At 41.6% G+C, this 19,610-nt stretch overlaps 1 protein-coding gene across 2 annotated transcripts; it reads right to left on the bottom strand.

The window, feature by feature from the left end:
* Positions 1 to 2,644: 2,644 nt before the first annotated feature.
* On the bottom strand, positions 2,645 to 19,032 carry slco1d1 (solute carrier organic anion transporter family, member 1D1). 2 transcript variants are annotated; one of them, XM_038977837.1, is made up of 15 exons: positions 18,851 to 19,031; positions 18,503 to 18,601; positions 16,625 to 16,766; positions 16,048 to 16,180; positions 15,678 to 15,802; positions 14,534 to 14,680; positions 13,982 to 14,080; positions 11,709 to 11,996; positions 10,943 to 11,107; positions 10,234 to 10,429; positions 6,387 to 6,552; positions 5,883 to 6,079; positions 5,206 to 5,270; positions 4,945 to 5,062; positions 2,645 to 3,419 (listed from the first exon to the last, which is right to left on the bottom strand). In XM_038977837.1, exons 2-15 carry the CDS (start codon positions 18,551 to 18,553, stop codon positions 3,194 to 3,196), a joined length of 2,118 nt encoding a protein of 705 aa, XP_038833765.1. In that variant the 5' UTR covers positions 18,554 to 18,601; positions 18,851 to 19,031; the 3' UTR covers positions 2,645 to 3,193. The 2 variants fall into 2 exon arrangements, with proteins under 2 accessions (XP_038833765.1, XP_038833766.1); XM_038977838.1 differs by lacking the exon at positions 13,982 to 14,080 and having other exon boundaries at positions 18,851 to 19,032.
* Between the last annotated feature and the right edge of the window lie 578 nt (positions 19,033 to 19,610).

Here is a 19,610-nt window from a genome sequence, read left to right as displayed (position 1 = left end):
CAGTAGGTTACTGGAAAGATTGCTAGTGGCCAAAATGGCAACAATTTGCGAGTACGTTTTTGAGACTTTTACAATATCTAACTGACAAGCGATAGTCGTTTGGCTCAGTTACCTTAGCTTTCTTGGGAACAGGAACAATGGTGCGAGGGTTAACACGTTTAAATGTTTTACACCGCAGCCATTTAAACGTGTTAACCCTCGCAAGTCTGCCGGGCCAGACGGCATCCCTAGCCGCGTCCTCCGAGCATGCGCAGACCAGCTGGCTGGTGTGTTTACGGACATATTCAATCAATCCCTATCCCAGTCTGCTGTTCCCACATGCTTCAAGAGGGCCACCATTGTTCCTGGTGCCACTGCAGAAACATTGATGCACTCCCAACCAAGATGTCACAAGTTATTTTATACTTCAAGTGTCCTTGAGTACTGCTAGTTTTATGTTGGTGGTGATAATTGGACAGTTATTTACTTGATTCTGGGCAGCTTTTAGCATGGTTGCCAATAAGGCTGTGGCATTATCTCTTTCATGCTCAAAGATCTTTTGGTGCAGCTGCAGTGTAGCAGGACATTTCAGGCTGCTAGCGACCAAAAGGTTATGAGTTGAAATTACATTTAAGGCCGATTCCAAATTGTGGTCAGAGTACAAGGTTTTACAATAATTTAAGTCAGAATACTTTTTACTGCAACTTTAGACAAAGTGCAGAAATGTATTTGTGCCAATCTACAGTATCTCCACAGACCTGGTGGCACAGCAGCAACTTCAGGTAGCTAGTAACCCAGAAGTTGAATCCCAAGTAATCAGCATACAGCAACATTCTGTCCTTTAACATTAACACCTGCATTTTACTGTAACTATGATATCACATGTTGAAATGTTCCTCTCCTATGTTGTCCCATTTATTTCATGAGATTGTGTTTTCACATGTTGTCTTGTGTTGTTAGGTTCTTATTTTTCAGAGTAAACAACTCACAGACACTAGAGAAGCTTAACCAAGTTTAATTCTGCCCAATTACTTTGCTACTATGGCCTATTTATTGCCTTACCTCATCACGCCATTTGCACACATTGTATATAGACTTTTTTTTAAATTGTGTTATTGACTGTACGCTTGTTTATTCAATGTGTAACTCTGTGTTGTTGTTTGTGTCGCACTGCTTTGCTTTATCTTGGCAAAGGTCGCAGTTGTAAATGAGAACTTGTTCTCAACTAGCTTACCTGGTTAAATAATGGGGAAATAATATATATATTAAAAAAGGGTCTTTACAGCTGTAATTCAGACAGCCAAACATTTCTCACCATCACAGGTATATATATCCCACATAAGACACTCCTTCTCTCCAATCCTTACACCTTATGGTTCCACAGGAAGAGGGTAACAGGATACTAAACTCTTATTACTCCCTTCGTGGGATCTGACCTGACCTCCTGACCTCAACCCCTCCTTCGCCTAGTCCACAGATGTCCATCTGCCTCCCCTGTAGCAATCCTTTGATCTCCTCCCAGCACATTCCACAGCCACTCTGTCTTTCTACAGATCTCACTCCTTAACTTCTCTAGGATAGGGGGCAGCATTTTCACTTTTGGATAAATAGCTTGCCCAATTTCAACTTCCTTCTACTCATCCCCAGAATATAAGATATGCATATTATTAGTAGATTTGGACTTATGTAGCAGGCAAAACCCCGAGGACTAACCATTCAGATTTTTTATTTTTTTAGGTCACTGTCTGTTCAATGAGGTTTCATTGGGATACTAGATTTCTAATCAACCTGTTTGCAGTTCCTACCGCTTCCACTGGATGTCACCAGTCTTTGGAAATAGGTTGAGGTTATTCCTTTGTGCAATGAAGAAGTACGGCCATCTGGAATCAGTGTAACGTTATGTGTACTGTTTGAGAGTTGCGCAAGACTAGAAAAGTAGCGTTAGTTTGTTGTCCTCCTGTATTGAAAACAGACAGACCCGTCTTCAATTTGATCGATTATTAACGTTTAAAAATACCTAAAGTTGTATTACAAAAGTAGTTTGAAATGTTTTGGCAAAGTTTAGAGGCAATTTTTGAGATATTTTGTAGTGACGTTGCGCAAATTGGAAGCTGTTTTCTTCTGGATCAAACGCGCCAAATAAATGGACAATTTGGATATATATGGACGGAATTAATCGAACAAAAGGACCATTTGTCAAAGGTAAGGCATGATTTATATTTTATTTCTGCGTTTTGTGTTGCGCCTGCAGGGTTGAAATATGCTACTCTCTCTTTGTTTACTGTTGTGCTATCATCAGATAATAGCATCTTATGCTTTCGCCGAAAAGCCTTTTTGAAATCTGACATGTTGGCTGGATTCACAACGAGTGTAGCTTTAATTTGGTATCTTACATGTGTGATTTAATGAAAGTTTGATTTTATATAATTTTTTTGAATTTGGCGCTCTACATTTTCCCTGGCTATTGGCCAAGTGGGACGCAAGCGTCCCACCTATCCCAGAGAGGTTTTAATATACTATGCGTCTGATCTATCATGTCTTCAATATCTCAATGTTCATCATTTCGAATCCAACAGTGTAGTGTCATGGTATTATGCTGACATTTTTGCATCCCCTTGTTGTCACGTTGCTTCACATTTTTTGTGTAGATTGTTGACCCCACAAATGTTTTTACATACATTTTAATCCACTTTGTAACACAATAAAATGTGAAGAAATACAATGGGTCTGAATACTTTTGCAAGGCACTGTATATAACAAGAGAGAAATTGTAATAGGCCAGAAATCAAGTTTCGAAAGAACTTGTAAGAGGTTTTTTGTTTATATTATGTACAAGGGTCCTTCGGATGGGAAAGGGAGAGATAGAGACACGTAATAGGTGCGGCCTGTGGTTGGCAAACTATTCATAATAACTCATATGGGAGGAATACTTCATTGGGATCTCATATTTTGAATACTGCATTAATAACATTGAGAGGATGGTAAATATATCAGGGCTTTGGTCGATGAGATCTAGCAGCAAAATCAGTTTCACAAATAGCGACCAATTCCTACCAATGTACTGGGTCTTGGCTTAAGACTGTACCGAGTTGTGGCAAAAAATGGACTTGTTCATTTGACAAGTCACCAAATACCCCAAAACACTTCAGGTGGATCATGGGCATGGCACAATACAGGATCAAAAACCATTTGTTTTGGAAATCTCTTTGGTATCTCAGATGGTGCTCTCACTGTCCCTGTCCAGGTCATCATTGTTCTTAAAGATGCTGACCATGGCATGTCCATTGGGATTGTTGTTCCCATTGGCCTCCAGGGCGGTAGCCTTGGCCTGGCTTCGCAGTTCCAACTTCTTCTGCCGCTTGGACAGTTGCAGGTACAGCACCCACCACAGCAGGTTGGCCATGCCGTATAGACAATAGACCAGACCCAGGAACGTTATTCTATGGGAGAGAAGGGACAGAGGTTATCTTCTTATGGCTGCAGGGGCAGTATTGAGTAGCTTGGATGAAAGGTGCAGAGAGGTGCCCAGAGTAAATGGCCTGCTCCTCAGTCATAGTTGCTAATATATGCATATTATTATTAGTATTGGATAGAAAACACTCTGAAGTTTCTAAAACTGTTTGAATTATGTCTGTGAGTATAACAGAACTCATATGGCAGGCAAAAACCTAAGAATATCCAAACAGGAAGTGGGAATTCTTAGACTGGTCGATTTTCAACCAAGATCCTATTGAAATCACAGCGAGATATGGATGAGTTTGCACTTCCTACGGCTTCCACTAGATGTCAACAGTCTGTAGAACCTTGTCTGATGCCTCTACTGTGAAGGGGGGCCGAATGAGAGGGGAATTAGTCAGGTCTGCCATGACCTGACCATGCTTTCACCATGCGCGTTCACATGAGAGGGAGCTCTGTTCCATCGCTCATCTGAAGTCAATGAAATTCTCCGGTTGGAACGTTATTCAAGATTTATGTTAAAAACATTCTAAAGATTGATTCAATACATTGTTTGACATGTTTCTACTGACTGTTACGGAGCTTTTTGACATTTTGTCAGCTTTTAGTGAACGCGCTTCCTGACGTTGGATTTGTTTACCAAACACGCTACAAAAATAGTTATTTGGACATAAATGATGGACATTACCGATCAAAACAAACATTTATTTTGGAAGTGGGAGTCCTGGGAGTGCATTCCGACGAGGATCAGCAAAGGTAAGTGAAGATTTATAATGCTTTTTATGAGTTTTGTTGACTGCACAATTTGGCGGGTAACTGTATGGCTTGCTTTTGTGGCTGAACGCTGTTTTCAGATTATTGAATATTGTGTTTGCCGTAAAGCTTTTTGAAATCTGACACAGCGGTTGCATTAAGAACAAGTGTATCTTTAATTATATGTAAAACATGTATCTTTCATCAAAGTTTATGATGAGTACTTCTGTTATTTGACGTGGCTCTCTGCAATTTCTCCGGATATTTTGGAGGCATTTCTGAACATGGCGCCAATGTAAACTGAGGTTTTTGGATATAAATATGAACTTAATCGAACAAGACATATGTATTGTGTAACATGAAGTCCTATGAGTGTCATCTGATGAAGGTCATCAAAGGTTAGTGATTAATTTTATCTCTATTTGAGCTTTTTGTGACTCCTGTCTTTGGCTGGAAAAATGGCTGAATTCTTCTGTGAGTTGGTGGTGACCTAACATAATCGTTTGTGGTGCTTTCGCTGAAAAGCCAATTTGAAATCGGACACTTTGTTGGGATTAACAACAAGATTACCTTTTAAAATGGTATAAAATACATGTATGTTTGAGGAATTCTAATTATGAGATTTCTGTTGTTTGAATTTGGCGCCCTGCACTTTCACTGGCTGTTGTCATATCATCCCGTTAACGGGATTTCAGCCATAAGAAGTTATAATAAAGTCCATCCATCCATTTATCAGTTGAGTTCAGTTGACTGTACCTGAATGCATGTGAGTCGTAGAGTCTGCATGCTCCTTGACCCCCACATCGCTTTAATCCCCACTTCAGACACGTCCTGTCAATCAAAGCTCCAAAGTAGATAGGGGGAGGGATTCCACCTGCAAGCACACACATAAGTTACTGAAGTTTTTTTCTTTCTCAAGTTCCTCAACCAAAGACATTGAAAGAAAATAGAACATTTTGAGAATGTTCCACAAGGTTCTAAGATTGTTCATACCCTCAAAAAATGTATCTTACTTACCCAGAGTTCTGCCTATCAATGTATGCATCCCAAGAGCCAGTGATTTTAAATCGGGGTGTATAGATCTGAAACAAAACAAAAGCAACACATTGAGGGTAAACAAAGTTTGCAAACAAGAACAATACAAAAGCGATTCCAATCACAGGTGGGCAGTTTCAGTTGTGTAAAGTTAAAAAGTACTACTTAAGTAGTTTTTGGGGGTATCTGTACTTTACTATTTATATTTTTGACAACTTTTACTTCACTACATTCCTAATGAATATAATGTACTTTTTACTCCATACATTTTCCCTGACATGTTGAATACTTAAGACTGGAAAATGGTCCAATTCACACACTTAACAAGAACACATCCCTGGTTATCCCTACTGCCTCTGATCTGGCAGACACTCAGAATCATGTCTGAGTGTTGGAATGTTTGCTTAATATAAGGAATTTGAAATTATTTTTTTACTTTTGATACTTAAGTATAATTTTGCAATTACATGTGCTTTCAATACTTAAGTATATTTCAAACCAAATACTTCTAGACTTTTACTCAAGAAGTATTTTACTGGGTGACTTTCACTTTAACTTGAGCCATTTTAATTAAGGTATCTTTACTTCTACTCAAATATGACAATTGGGTACTGTTTCCACCACTGGGCAGTTCCATCCATCCTATTGTCTTGTCTTACCTGAGCAGGACGATATATCCAGATGTGCCCCCGCAGGCAGAGACGAAGGCCCCCAGGACAGAGACAGCCATGTAGAACTTAAACATCCTGTCACAATCACTCTTCCTGGGGCACTGGCCCAAGATGGCGGACATGTTGGTTGGTGGAGCCATCAGCCCCACATTCAGCTCCTGCATACATGTGCAGTTATGGAACTCCTGTGGAACAGAGGAAGGAGAAGGAAAAACAGAAGGAGAAACAGTGACTTTAAATTCATCAAAGTTGGTTATGGGTTTGACCCACAAGGTGCGCAGGTTTTGGCTCCAGCCCAGTACTAACGCAACGGATTGTGTGGTATAGTATATAACATTCCGAAGTGTTCACTGGAGTTCTACACTCATATGTTGTCCCTATGGAAACAGAGACTTCTGTAACAACAGAGAGATGTATGTGTTAATAAACAAGGCAGGAGGAGTTGAGAGTAACTCAGAACACATTTAGACATTTAGTCATGAGATGTCTTACCATCTCCTTGCCTACGCCCGTGGAGGTCTGGCAGCCAGCAAGACAGGGGGAGGCGTAGGTGATGCCATTTCTGGCACACACAGGGTCCCAGTGTTTCAGGGAACAGGAGCAGCCCATGTTACACTGAGACAGCAAGCTCTCCTGCTGGTAAGACACCTCTGTAGCACTGGGGGATAAAGGTAACAATGTGGCTATGAGTCAAAAGTGTGACAATGTATTGTGTTTATTGTTTTACAAGGCAGTGCCGTGCAACGATAATGACCACAAAGACAAAGATCAAAGTTTGTATTTTGTTATCTTATATTATCTAAATCAGTAGCAATAGTAATAGTCAAGCAAAATCTGATTGTGTAGCAATCCAAATATAATATTTGATGAAGCACACTCACACTGTGCTTCATGCCTTCTCTTAGAATCACTGTATAAACGCTAAGTGTCCAGCTATTACATTTCTACAAATTAATTTACTCTATTTACGCAATATGAACTACAGTATTTACCCTTGGTAACCCACTTCTTGGGTTGTCACACTGTAGGAAGTATTGGATGAGCAGGAGGCAGGAGAGGAACTTACCCTAACCCTAACCTTTACAGTGCTTTCATAAAGTATTCCCTTGACTTTTTCCGCATTTTGTTGTGTTAGAGCCTGAATAAAATGGAATAATATGAACTCAGCAAAAAAAGAAAAGTCCTCTCACTGTCAACTGTGTTAATTTTCAGCAAACTTAACGTGTAAATATTTGTATGAACATAACAAGATTCAACAACTGAGACACAAACTGAACAAGTTCCACAGACATGTGACTAACAGAAATGGAATAATGTGTCCCTGAACAAAAAGGGGGGGGGGGGGGGGGGGTCAAAAGTAACAGTCAGTATCTGGTGTGGCCACCAGCTGCATTAAGTACTGCAGTGCATCACCTCCTCATGGACTGCACCAGATTTGCCAGTTCTTGCTGTGAGATGTTACCCCACTCTTCCACCAAGGCACCTGCAAGTTCCTGGACATTTCTGGGGGGAATGGCCCTAGCCTTTACCCTCTGATACAACAGGTCCCAGACTTGCTCAATGGGATTGAGATCCGGGCTCTTCACTGGCCATGGCAGAACACTGACATTCCTGTCTTGCAGGAAATCACACACAGAATGAGCAGTATGGCTGGTGGCATTGTCATGCTGGAGGGTCATGTCAGGATGAGCCTGCAAGAAGGGTACCACATGAGGGAGGAGGATATCTTCCCTGTAACGCACAGCTTTGAGATTGCCTGCAATGACAACAAGCTCAGTCCGATGATGCTGTGACACACCGCCCCAGACCATGACGGACCCTCCACCTCCAAATCAATCCCGCTCCAGAGTACAGGTCTCGGTGTAACGCTCATTCCTTCGACGATAAACGCGAATCCGGCCATCACTCCTGGTGAGACAAAACCACGACTCGTCAGTGAAGAGCACTTTTTGCCAGTCCTGTCTTGTCCAACGACGGTGGTGAGGACCTGCCTTACAGGCCTACAAGCCCTCAGTCCAGCCTCTCTCAGCCTATTGCGGACAGTCTGAGCACTGATGGAGGGATTGTGCGTTCCTGGTGTAACTCGGCAGTTGTTGTTGCCATCCTGTACCTGTCCCGCAGGTGTGATGTTCAGATGTACCGATCCTGTGCAGGTGTTGTTACACGTGGTCTGCCACTGCGAGGGCAATCCGCTGTCTGTCCTGTCTCCCTGTACCGCTGTCTTAGGCGTCTCACAGTACGGATTGAGGCGTACAGCAGGTCAGCCACCAGGGGGAGACTCGTCGAGGCCTGTTAGCAGATGGAGTATACATCACGAGGCGATGGCTCCATCTGCTGGACGTGCCAGGTCTCGACGGGCTCCCCAGCCATGACTAATTGGGGCTGTTTGGGAGCTGGTGAGTAAACAAGGGCGGATTGTTCACCAGCTGTGCAAGGCCCATAAAGCTGCCAGAAGGGCAGCACACAAGGGGACTGGGGGAAGTAAGGTGACTTCCGTGTAGTTGGAGACGGTGCCCGAGCGGAAACGAGGGAATTTGAGTTTGAGTGCCAAACAGGATACAGCCAGACCCGGAGCCCTGAAGAAGGTATCCCGGAGAGGGTCTCATGGGGGAGACCTATCCTTTTCTTTTTTGAACTATTATTTAAATAAACACCCTTGAAACTGAGCTAATCCTGCTCTGTCCGTGTCTGATCTGGGTAAACGTCTTGACCAAACCCCCTGGTCTGCCACAGGACATTGACATTTATTACCCTGGCCACATCTACAGTCCTCATGCCTTCTTGCAGCATGCCTAAGGCACGTTCACGCAGATGAGCAGGGACCCTGGGAATCTTTCTTTTGGTGTTTTTCAGAATCAGTAGAAAGGCCTATTTAGTGTCACTGTGACCTTAATTGTCTGTAAGCTGTTAGTGTCTTAACGACCGTTCCACAGGTGCATGTTCATTAATTGTTTATGATTCATTGAACAAGCATGGGAAACAGTGTTTAAACCCTTTACAATGAAGATCTGTGAAGTTATTCGGATTTTTATGAATTATCTTTGAAAGACAGGGTCCTGAAAAAAGGACGTTTCTTCTTTTTGTTGAGTTTATATATACTTTTTACACACAATACACCATTATGACGAAGGTAGGCATTGGTAGGCATTTTTGAAAATGTATTGAAAATTAAATACAGAAATATCTAATTTACATAAGTATTCACACCCCTGAATGAATACTTTGTAGAAGCCTCTTTGGCAGCGATTACAGCTGTGAGTCTTTCTGGCCAAGTCTCAAAGAGCTTTCCACACCTGGATTGTACAACATTTGCCCATTTATTCTTTTCAAAATTCTTAACTCTTTCAAATTGATTGTTGATCATTGCTAAACAACCGTTTCCGTGTCTTGCCACTCAGGAACATTCACTGTCTTATTGGTAAGCAACTACAGTGTAGATTTGGCCTTATGTTTTAGGTTTGTCCTTGCGTAATGTGTTTTATTGGATTTGTCCCCAAATATAATAATGTTTGTTATTCACGACAAAAAATGAATTGCTTTGCCACATTTTTTGCAGTATTACTTTAGTGCCTTGTTGCAATATTTTTATTCTGTACAAGCTTCCTTCTTTTCACTCTGTGAATTAGGTTAGTATTGTCGAGTAACTACAATGCTGTTGATCCATCCTAAGTTTTCTCCTACCACAGCCAGTCAATTCTGTAACTGTTTTAACCATTGGCCTCATGGTGAAATCCCTAAGCGGTTTCCTTCCTTTCCGGCAACTGAGTTAGGAAGGACGCCTGTATAATTGTAGTGACCGGGTGTATTGATACAGCATCCAAAGAGTAATGAATAACTTCACCAAGCTCAAAAGAGATATTGAATGTGTGTTTTTTTATTTTTACACATCTACCAATAGGTGCCCTTTGCGAGGCATTGGAAAAACCTCCCTGGTCTTTGTGGTTGAATCTGTTTTTGAAATTCACTGCTTGACTGAGTGACCTTACAGATAATTAATTGTATGTGTGGGGTACACTATTATTGCAGACAGAGTAAGTCTATGCAACTTTTTATGACTTGTTAAGCAAATTTGTACACCTGAACATATTTAGGCTTGCCATAACAAAGGTGTTGCATACTTAATGATTCAAGACATCTTTTCATTCTTAAGTAATTTGTAAAAAAATTGAAAAACATAATTCCACTTTGACATTATGAGGTATTGTGTGTAGGCCAGAGACACACAATCTCAATGTAATCAATTTTAAAATCAGGTTGTAACCTAACACAATTTGGAAAAAGTCAAGGGGTGTGGATACCTTCTGACAGCACTGTATATTGCATGAACTACACTACTTACCCTTGATAGGTCATGGTGAGGCCAGCCACCTCTGAGTTGTCACACTGTAGGAAGTACTGGACGAGCAGGAGGCAGAAGGAGAGGAAGGAGGACATGATGGAGAGTTGGGCTGCTCCCAGAACGCTCAGCTTGAACCGCTTCATCACCAAGCCTCCCACGATGACCCCAACTGCCACCGCAGGCAGGTTCATCGAACCTGGACAGAGACAGACAGGTCAAGTTTGTAGTACTTTCTTTCCCAAAAGCGGTCAAATCATTTGCCATGCATCACATTTTAAAACATAAAACAGGCTAAATTGAAAGATTTGTAAAGACTGTCAGGAAAGTAGTTGAGCGTAGATGGAAACATGTGTATCAGCATGATTTATAATGTTTAGCATGTGTAAAACTAATGCATAGTAGACTATTTTAAATGCACGGTTACTGCTGAGAGTACAAGCTGTGTGGGAAAAGTGTTGCATGACAGTCATGTACAATATGAGCTAGATACTCGTTGACAAGTGGTGGTGAGTAATCAGGTTAGCCACTGTACTATCTAATAACAGTACAGAGTGCTCTTTCAGTTTAAAGTTGCCGCCCACACATGCACCCACTTTTAGTCATGTTTATCTCAGTCACATGTTCTTTCAATGGCAGTACGGCTTCGGCTTTCTTCTGAGTGAAGGCGAGAGAAAATGTCTGTGTGTGTGCCTCTTGTACTGTAGCCTACCTATCAAGAAGATTGCCTTGGAGGGAGACTGCCCGTAGACCTGCTCCATGAACTTGGGTTTGAAGGTGATCATCCCTATGAAGCCATTGAACGCCACCACGGACGTCAGGATGATCAGCAGGTAGACTTTGTTGCTGAACAGCCTTTTCAGGGACGGCGCAAAATCTGGAAACAACAAGAAATAACACAATTCAGAAAGCATTCAGAAAGGCATATTATAATATTCAGTAACATCAAAATAGTTGTAGGCAGGGAAATCAAATGTTCAACAATACGTTGATCACTCTAGTATAATGGCATAGATAAGGTACAGTATCCACCATATAATGAAATGTGGTCAATGGAATGTGGCATTTGTAATCATTTGGCTGTAGTCAGAGTCTGTACTGTCACTAAGTTGTCAGTCTTGAGCAACGCTTGGTCCTATGTCTCACATAAATTAGTGCTTAAATGGGGTCAGGGGTTAGGGGTCTGTTAAGGGTCAGTGGTCAGACTCTGGATCAGGTTTGTCTAAGCTGTAATGTCCATCAATGATTGAAGACAATGCAATAATTCTGCCGCCCCAGTTCCATTAGTCACTAGCCTCTTTCCCCAGCACCTAACAACTCTGGGATCATAGATTTGAAAGTATTGGACAGCTGAAGGTTAGTTAGCAGAAACACAACTTTGGGCAAGGTGGAGCCATGACTTTTCCCAACACCTATCCCACCCTCTCTGAAGCTAGGTGAAGGGACTAGGAATGTAAATGGAATCAATCCCACAATACCTTTAGCCATGGCAGCCATGGTGACAGGCTGTGGTGCATCCTCCTCAGTATTGTCCTCTGGTAGGAAACTGCCCTGCTCCTGCTCCACCTCTGAGGTGTCAGAGGAACTCTTCGCCTGTATGTCCTCCTTCTGTTTCTTTTTGCTGGGGCTCTTGCACTGCTTAGCCAGAGTATTGGGGAGGAACCAAAATGGAATCCCAGACAGGAGCATCAGTAAGCCAGATACCAGGAAGCCTAACCACCAGGCCCCCACCCAGCGAGAGTCCTTGTGGTTGATGGAGATGCTCTCTGTGGGTAGGAGAGAGATACAGATGTGAGTGAATATGAGGGTGAACATGGTCAGTTGATCAGACATTGCCTTAAAATAACTAACTGGGCTGCTGAATTCATATTCCATTATAATCTGAAATAGCAATAATATCAATATCAATGTTATCAAGTAATGCTCAACATGTGGAGAATCAGCTACATGGCTCAATTAGCTCTATAGAAATCCCTGGTAATCTTAGCTCTCTAAGGACCATCATTACTACACAGCAAATTCTCCAGTTGAATAAACACTGATTCTTACATTTAACACTGTTCCAGTGTCTATACGGGTCCACACTTTTCAGTGTTAAATTAACACTTTGCTTAGTGTAAAGTCCCGTTTGCATATTTTCCAGTGTGCTTTTCGAGTAGTTACCACCCACGACTGTGTATGTTAGTGACAGAGACATGGTTGTTCATTGATTTTCAGTCTTGTCACCATCACCAAGTGAGATCCAAAGTGAATATGCTTTCGTTAAAATCAAATTCTTTAAGACACTACAATAATGAGTGCACAAAACATTAAGAACACCTTCCTAATATTGAGAACTGCTGGCCCATGTTGACTCCAATGCTTCCCACAATTGTGTCAAGTTGGCTGGATGTCCTTTGGGTGGTGGGCCATTATTGATACACACGGGAAACTGTTGAGCGTGAAAAACACAACAGCATTGCTGTTCTTGACACAAACTGGTGCGCCTGGCACCTACTACCATACCCTGTTCAAAGGCACTTACATCTTTTGTCTTGCCCATTCACCCTCTGAATGGCACAAATACACAATCCATGTCTCAATTGTCTCAAGGCTTAAAAATCATTATTTAACCTGTCTCCTACTCTTCTTTTACACTGATTGAAGTGCATTTAACAAGTGCCATCAATGTGGGATCGTAGCGTTCACCTGGTCAGTCTATATCATGAAAGAACAGTATGAAATAATATTTTGGATACTCTGTATTTCATAAGGCCTAGTTTTACCCTAATGCAGTGGCCTGAAACTCATGGTTTTACAGGCCACTTCAGGTCTGCAAGTCACATTATGCTGGCTTGCAAAGTCATGTGTAATTCCTCTTGGAATCCAGCCAGAATGAGAATATCCAACATTTGGAATTGTTATTCACTCGCAACCTGCATTCAGCATGATTGCCAGGGTTGGGAAAGCAAAGATATGACAGTACCTAAAGCATCTAAACTTGAACAACCATTTCAGTAACGGGTGAAATAAGTCCAAGTAACAGATTGGATTAGTTTAGAACAATGTATGGTATTTATATTTACATTGCATAAAGTTAATTAATCAATCAATGTACATTTAAAAAATATAGAAATTGCAACAAACAATTCTAAAAATCACCCTGTAATAGAGCATGCTAGGAAATATGATAATGATGGGTGTGGTTTTGGTTCAACACTGGTTATTAACATCACCACTGGGGTTATTTTACACCACTGAGTGTTAATTTAACTCTTACAGAGTTAATTTAACTCCTGAATTAACATTAGAAATGTTATATTGAGAAATCAACCAAAGTTAACACTGCCCAATTTGCTGTGTGGATAAAAATATACTGTTCTAGGTAGATAGGATAATTCTTCTCTTAATGCAAACAGATTTAAATGTCTCTATGTTTAGAAATGACCTTCAGCACCCAACAAGTCCCAACCAATAAACTCGAGATGACCAAACCGTTCTGCAAACAAACCACACAAACAACTACCCTCTGACACGATTTAGCAACATCATAGAAGTTAATCAACTTCAGATTCAACCCAAATAGATGGATTAACAAGTAAGTAACTAATAACTAGTAACTAATATTAGTAACTAATAAACGAGGCAAATGCAACATGATTATTAGTAACACATATTCCGCCATAAATACAATATTGATGTGCACATATAAATACGTCCTAACTTACATAAAATAGACAATGTAGGATTTGTTAATTCAAGGGTCGGTTACCTAAATCCACAGAGCCAATGTCCACATAGATTTTGGCACAAAAGGAGCCAAACATGAAGCCAAATACAGGCCCCAGGATGCCAACAGTCTGTAAACACGCTGAGGCAGAGGAGACAGAGAGAGTTGATCAGATACAGTTCAAGCAGCAATCAACAGCAAAGACAATAGATTTAACTGAAGTTAGTTCGGCCATATTCGTTTACCATATGGTTTGCTGTAGCTGATACATTTAAGTCAGCTACCGGTATTTGTAGGACGGCAGATTTTGATATGGAATGCCTGAATAGATTGTTTCTAACCAAGGTTTACACAATACAAGTGGTAGGTGCTGGGTGAAGTTGCCCCAAGATGCTGATCTTGGGTCAGTTTTCTTTTCCCCACTAATGGTTAAGTTTAGGATTGAGGAGGGGAAGCTGATCCTAGACCTACGTCTAGGGGAAACTTCAACCGGGAGCGATGTGGTATGGAAGAGGTTGAAGAGACGCAGTATGGTATAAAAAGAGGTTTACTATCCAATGTTGATATGGTACACCTGAAAAGTGTTTTACTAACCAAGGTAGATGGCAGTGTTCTCCTTTCTGGCGTAGTCGTCCAGATAGGACACTCCTAAAGGCATGACAGGCGTCTCTCCAATCCCACGCAGCATGTTACCCAGGAATACATAGATCCACAAGGAAGAGCCTGCCTCCTTCTCACACGCTGTGGGAACACAAAACACGGTTTCTTAATCCTGGGGACTCAAAGGTGTGCATATTTTTGTTTTTGCCCTAGCAATAAGACACTTGATTCAACTAATCCACTCATCAATCCTTTGCTTTAAATCAGGTGTGTTAGGGCTAGTACAAAAACAAAAAAGTACATCATTTTGGTTTCCTAGGACCAGTATTCAGAAAAAAAGGTATACAATTAGGATCAACTTTCTTGTCCTTAAGGGTAAAATGGTATTGAATACACAGTGCTGCTTCATAAAAAAATAACTTGTGGCAATTTTTTATATTTTTTAAACTTTTCTCTCCATTTTCGTGATATCCAATTGCGATCTTGTCTCATCGCTGCAACTCCCCAACGGGCTTGGGAGAGGCGAAGGTTGAGTCATGCGTTCTCCAAAACATTACCCGCCAAACCATGCATCTTAACACTCGCCCAACCCGGCAGCCAGCTGCACCAATGTGTCGGAGGAAACACTGTTCGACTGACGACCAAAGTCCGGCCCGCCCCAACAGTGTAATGAGCCATGTAAAGCCCAACCCGTCCAAACCCTCCCCTAACTCGGACGACGCTGGGCCAAATTGTGCGCCGCCCTATGGGACTCCTGGTCACGGCCAGTTGTGACACAGCCTGGAATCAAACCCGGGTCTGTAGTGACACCTCTGGCACTTTTAACCTGTGACACACCATTTATCTGAGATTGGCGCAGTGGAGGCTAGTGGGAGGAACTATAGAACAATGGGCTCATTGTCATGGCTGGAATGGAATAAATGGAACGGAGTCGTGGTTTCCATATGTTTGATACCATTCCATTAATTCCATTCCATGTATTCCATTGAGCCCGTCCTCATATAGCTCCTCCCACTAGCCTCATCTGGTTTGGCGCTAATACTGTATGTAGACTAAAATTCATAGGAATAATATATTGAACTATGTTCCCAGATGCAGCCAGACTCTGATGCTGCAGTGATGGTGATTGACTTGTTACCTGCTTTACTCGCAGCTGTATCCTGATCATTTATGACCAGATGACTGGTGTTGGCCAGACAAGGCAGAATACTTTCTGTAGTGTTTTCCTCAGGTATATGTGACAGGGTTGTTTCATATACATACCTGCATGGGAAAGAAATGAAATGTATATTTCCTCTATAAAGTGATACAGTGGTTTTGAGAAGCCGCATGTCCCTTCTTCATACCCAAGCATTTCCTTTGTTGTTTTTTGTAGCACTTCTTTCGAAGTGTTAAGATTTTCTTTCAATTCTTTATTGTCACGCCTTATGTTAACTTACATGTATGTACTATGCACAAATATAAACAGTCTAGAGATAGTCAATAAACCAAATAAGAGGTAGACTTACTGTCCCTGGAAGAAGTGTGGCAGAGCAGTGAGGAAGGCCCCAGCAGCCATGATGAGACAGCCAATCCCTATCAGTCTGGGCCTGTGGAGCTTCGCCCCAAAGTAACTCACAAATGCTATCACCAGCAGGTTACCTGGTAGGAGAGAGAACAGAACCATGATATAGCCAATGAGTAATGTTTATGGAGCTAAAGTTAGAAGGCAAAACCTCACAGAGCACAGGCTTTTACTGTTCCGAATCAAATCAACCCCAATACTTCTTGGAATGTGTTTCTTAAAGGATTGTGAGCAAAATGGTGAAAATTCCACCTAGCCCATTACAGGGCTTTAACTTTCAAACTTATTTGTCCCAGAGGAATTTTGGTTGTGCAGCAAGACCACACAAAAAAAGAAACATGGTATGGTTAGGTGGAGCCCTTTAACTGTACTGCTTACACACTTTCAGATGTTCAGGACACGTATATAGGGCCAGTGTTTGATGTTCTCTTGTAGAACAATAAACATAATCTATTGATTTCGGGCCCTGGGAAAACAAGACCTTAGGACTAAGTACTTAGGACATTAGGATTTAGGCCTACCAATTTCAAAGCTGCCATCGATGACTCCTATGAGTGAGCTGGGGATGTCGAAGCGTCTCTCTATCTGGGTGATAGAACTCTTCATGTAGCTTCCCCCGAAGGCTTTTGCAAAGTACACAAAGGACAGGGAAACCAGGAACAGCTATGAAAATAAACACAAAGCAGTGTTCGATGAAGGCAATGTCCCTAGAGTCTAGATGTTGATCTGAAGCCAGATTTGTGTTTCCCAGATTATAGTTAATGTTGGGGTTTGGGAAGGGTAAACTGACATCCTAAATCTACCCAGAGCACAACAAAACAACATTGAAGGGTCAGGAAAACATGAGTATGGATTATTTGACACCACTTCCACTGTCCTACATTCAGTTGATTGTTAATAAGACAGGACATCTACTGTAGTTCAAGACAATCCTAAAGCAACAAATAATACCCAGACAACAAGACCCTGACCCATTTGGAAAAGGTGTTGTCAACCAGCCATGTGCTGATATCGCTTCAGTTATGGATTCATAACAGACAAAGTAACAGGTTATTGGCCATCATAACAGTCAGTTCTAGAGAATAACTTATGTACGCATCTATAATTTATCTATTAAATAAATGTTAAATGTTAAATAAAATAGATCTATAAGTGTGTGTGTGTGTACAGTATGTATGGCTGAATAAATACAAACACTGTGTTTCAACCAAATATTTAGGTTGAAAAACTGCTTTGTCATTTTACAGGTCTGCCCCCTCCGCTCCACCCCTCCTGCTTCATCACCTTTTTGCCTATTTGGCCCCTCTCCCCTTCAGTCCAGATATAGTTAAGCGTTTGTTTGCTCTTTTGTTAGTCAATCTGCCGTTGGTGTTTTTTTCTAAAAGACTGAACCTGAGCTGTACAGAGAATAAACTATTAAAGAGCTGTCGGTAAAGGTCTGGGTCAGAGGCTATCCATGGAATACGTTTACACAATCACTGTAATCCCATTTGCCATAGTCAACAGCAGCAAATATAACAGCCAGGCTGTCATGTAAAAATCTTCCCAGCGTGAAATAGTTCACAATCATTCTGATCTTGTTCTGATTGTGACGTCATGCTGTAAAATTTCTCACAGTGTGAAAATGTTGCCAGTTCAATAATTGCACGCGTATCTCTTTATGTGGATGACTGAGCTCGTGAGGATGCCTCCCTCTCATACCTTCCCTCGAACTCTGAAAACTATTTTGTGGGCAAGCGCATATGCTTCACACATCTGCCAATCAATGGTGACAAGGAGTATTGACACTGACCAATCAGAAGCTTCTGGAGGCATGAGATCATCATATAAATACCCGGACTTGAGCACCAAAGTGCTAATGGTTGATGTGAGAAGATGTTTTTTTGGCACACATTTTTTGATTGACAGTGCATATATTTGTTAGTTAGCTAAATCAAGGGCAAGGGAGGGTGAGAGAGAAACATCCGCATGAGCTCAGCCATCCACATAAAGAGACGCACGCACATGCAATTATTGAACTGGGAACTATTTCATGCTGGAAAGATTTTTATACGACACAGGCGGCCTCTCAATACTTGATTTACTTAGTTGTCTTCATTCTTATGTGGAACATAAGGCTTCCATGAGAGAATGGCACTATTCCCTAGTTTCTGCCTGTCTGGCCAGTACTTCAATCAGGCTTATTTCATCTTATTTAACATTTATTTTTCTCTTTCCGGGATATGTAATTTTCAAGAGACATCAGTTAAGTTCTCCTTGCAAGTTCTGTGTGGACCACTATTAAGTTCCAAATGTTTCTTTCCCAAGTACATCTAATTTGACTGTTTCTCTTCATCATCTACTAGGAGGCATACGTCTTTACTACCCCGAATACCCTGAAGATGAGTTAAAACACTGACCTTCAGTTTGGAGCAGCAAGGCTCCCGGGGCGCCTTGTTTTCAACACTCATGATGACCTCCGCAGTTGACACAGGTAAATGTAGAGTGATCCAGCGGACCTACAGGCAGACAGACGGCGAGATCTGAGGTTGACTACTGTGACTATCAAAACCTTCTGGTAGAATCACATTCTCTTAGGTACACACATGTCAGTGCAGCTACGCAGGTTAAGCATTACATAATCATTTTCTCTTCCTGTTGCTCTAGTCATTATTACCAATTACCAATCAAATCAGTCAACATACTATGTACAACACACACTATCCAGCACAAGGAACAGTATATTGATTAAAAAAATACAAAAATACCAGTTTTTAACAGTGCAGCAGCAGAGGTCCCACGAGGAGATGGTGAGATGTGTTAGAGCGGCAGAGGATTTCACTGACAGGACTTTGGTTGAAGAGCAAACCTTTATCTTAAAGAGGCATTATAGCCCAGGTAGTTTGGATCCTGGATGTTGATTGGCTGAAACTCTAACATCCATTCTGCAGTAATCAGTAACCCGCAGGCCACCACTCATGTGAACTCTTTGATCATGTCGACATTCAGGTCGTCCCCCTAAAAAAACGTGAGTGTCCATGAGAGAGGTAGGACCCAATCATAGGAATCCTGGAGCAGAGTCCACAAGGTTCACGGAACACTATGTCACAGACGCAAAGCAAATAGACATAAACATGCTCACACATTTACACACATTTACACACGTCACACATTTATACACATTTACACACATTTACACACACACTGAACTCATGGAAAGAATATCATATGAGAGACTCCGTGACACACTGTAAATCCTCTCCTTGAGTCCTACTACTAAAAACGGTGTATTTTACAAGCAGGTCACGTAGAGTTAAAGTCTCAATCTTCTACAGACTTGCAGTGATTATGGTCCCTTTTCCTCACTCATGAAACTCATTTATGCTTTTCTAAGGCAGGGTGTAACCATGCCTGTTCAAAGTCTTCCAGGTCTTTGTTGTGGAGTTTCAAACAATGTCGCTCTCCCTCAACTGAGGATGGGACAGGAGGCTGTGGAACAATGGTTCTCAACCAGGGGAGCTAGAACAC

The sequence above is a fragment of the Salvelinus namaycush genome, chromosome 38 (genome assembly GCF_016432855.1).
Source record: "Salvelinus namaycush isolate Seneca chromosome 38, SaNama_1.0, whole genome shotgun sequence".
In the NCBI taxonomy this organism is placed as follows: Eukaryota; Metazoa; Chordata; class Actinopteri; order Salmoniformes; family Salmonidae; genus Salvelinus; species Salvelinus namaycush.
Note: the sequence above shows the minus strand (reverse complement) of the source record. Positions and strands in the feature narration are given on the sequence as shown.

What these genes read in the sequence shown, in the direction of transcription:
- slco1d1 (XM_038977837.1), bottom strand. Translation starts at nt 18,553, where the DNA reads ATGAGTGTTGAAAACAAGGCGCCCCGGGAGCCTTGCTGCTCCAAACTG. An exon ending in CCACACTTCTTCCAGGGACA is followed by an intron (nt 15,803 to 16,047) that starts GTAAGTCTACCT and finishes TTTCCCATGCAG; the next exon opens with GTATGTATATGAAACAACCC. An exon ending in CAAGGCAATCTTCTTGATAG is followed by an intron (nt 10,430 to 10,942) that starts GTAGGCTACAGT and finishes GTCTCTGTCCAG; the next exon opens with GTTCGATGAACCTGCCTGCG.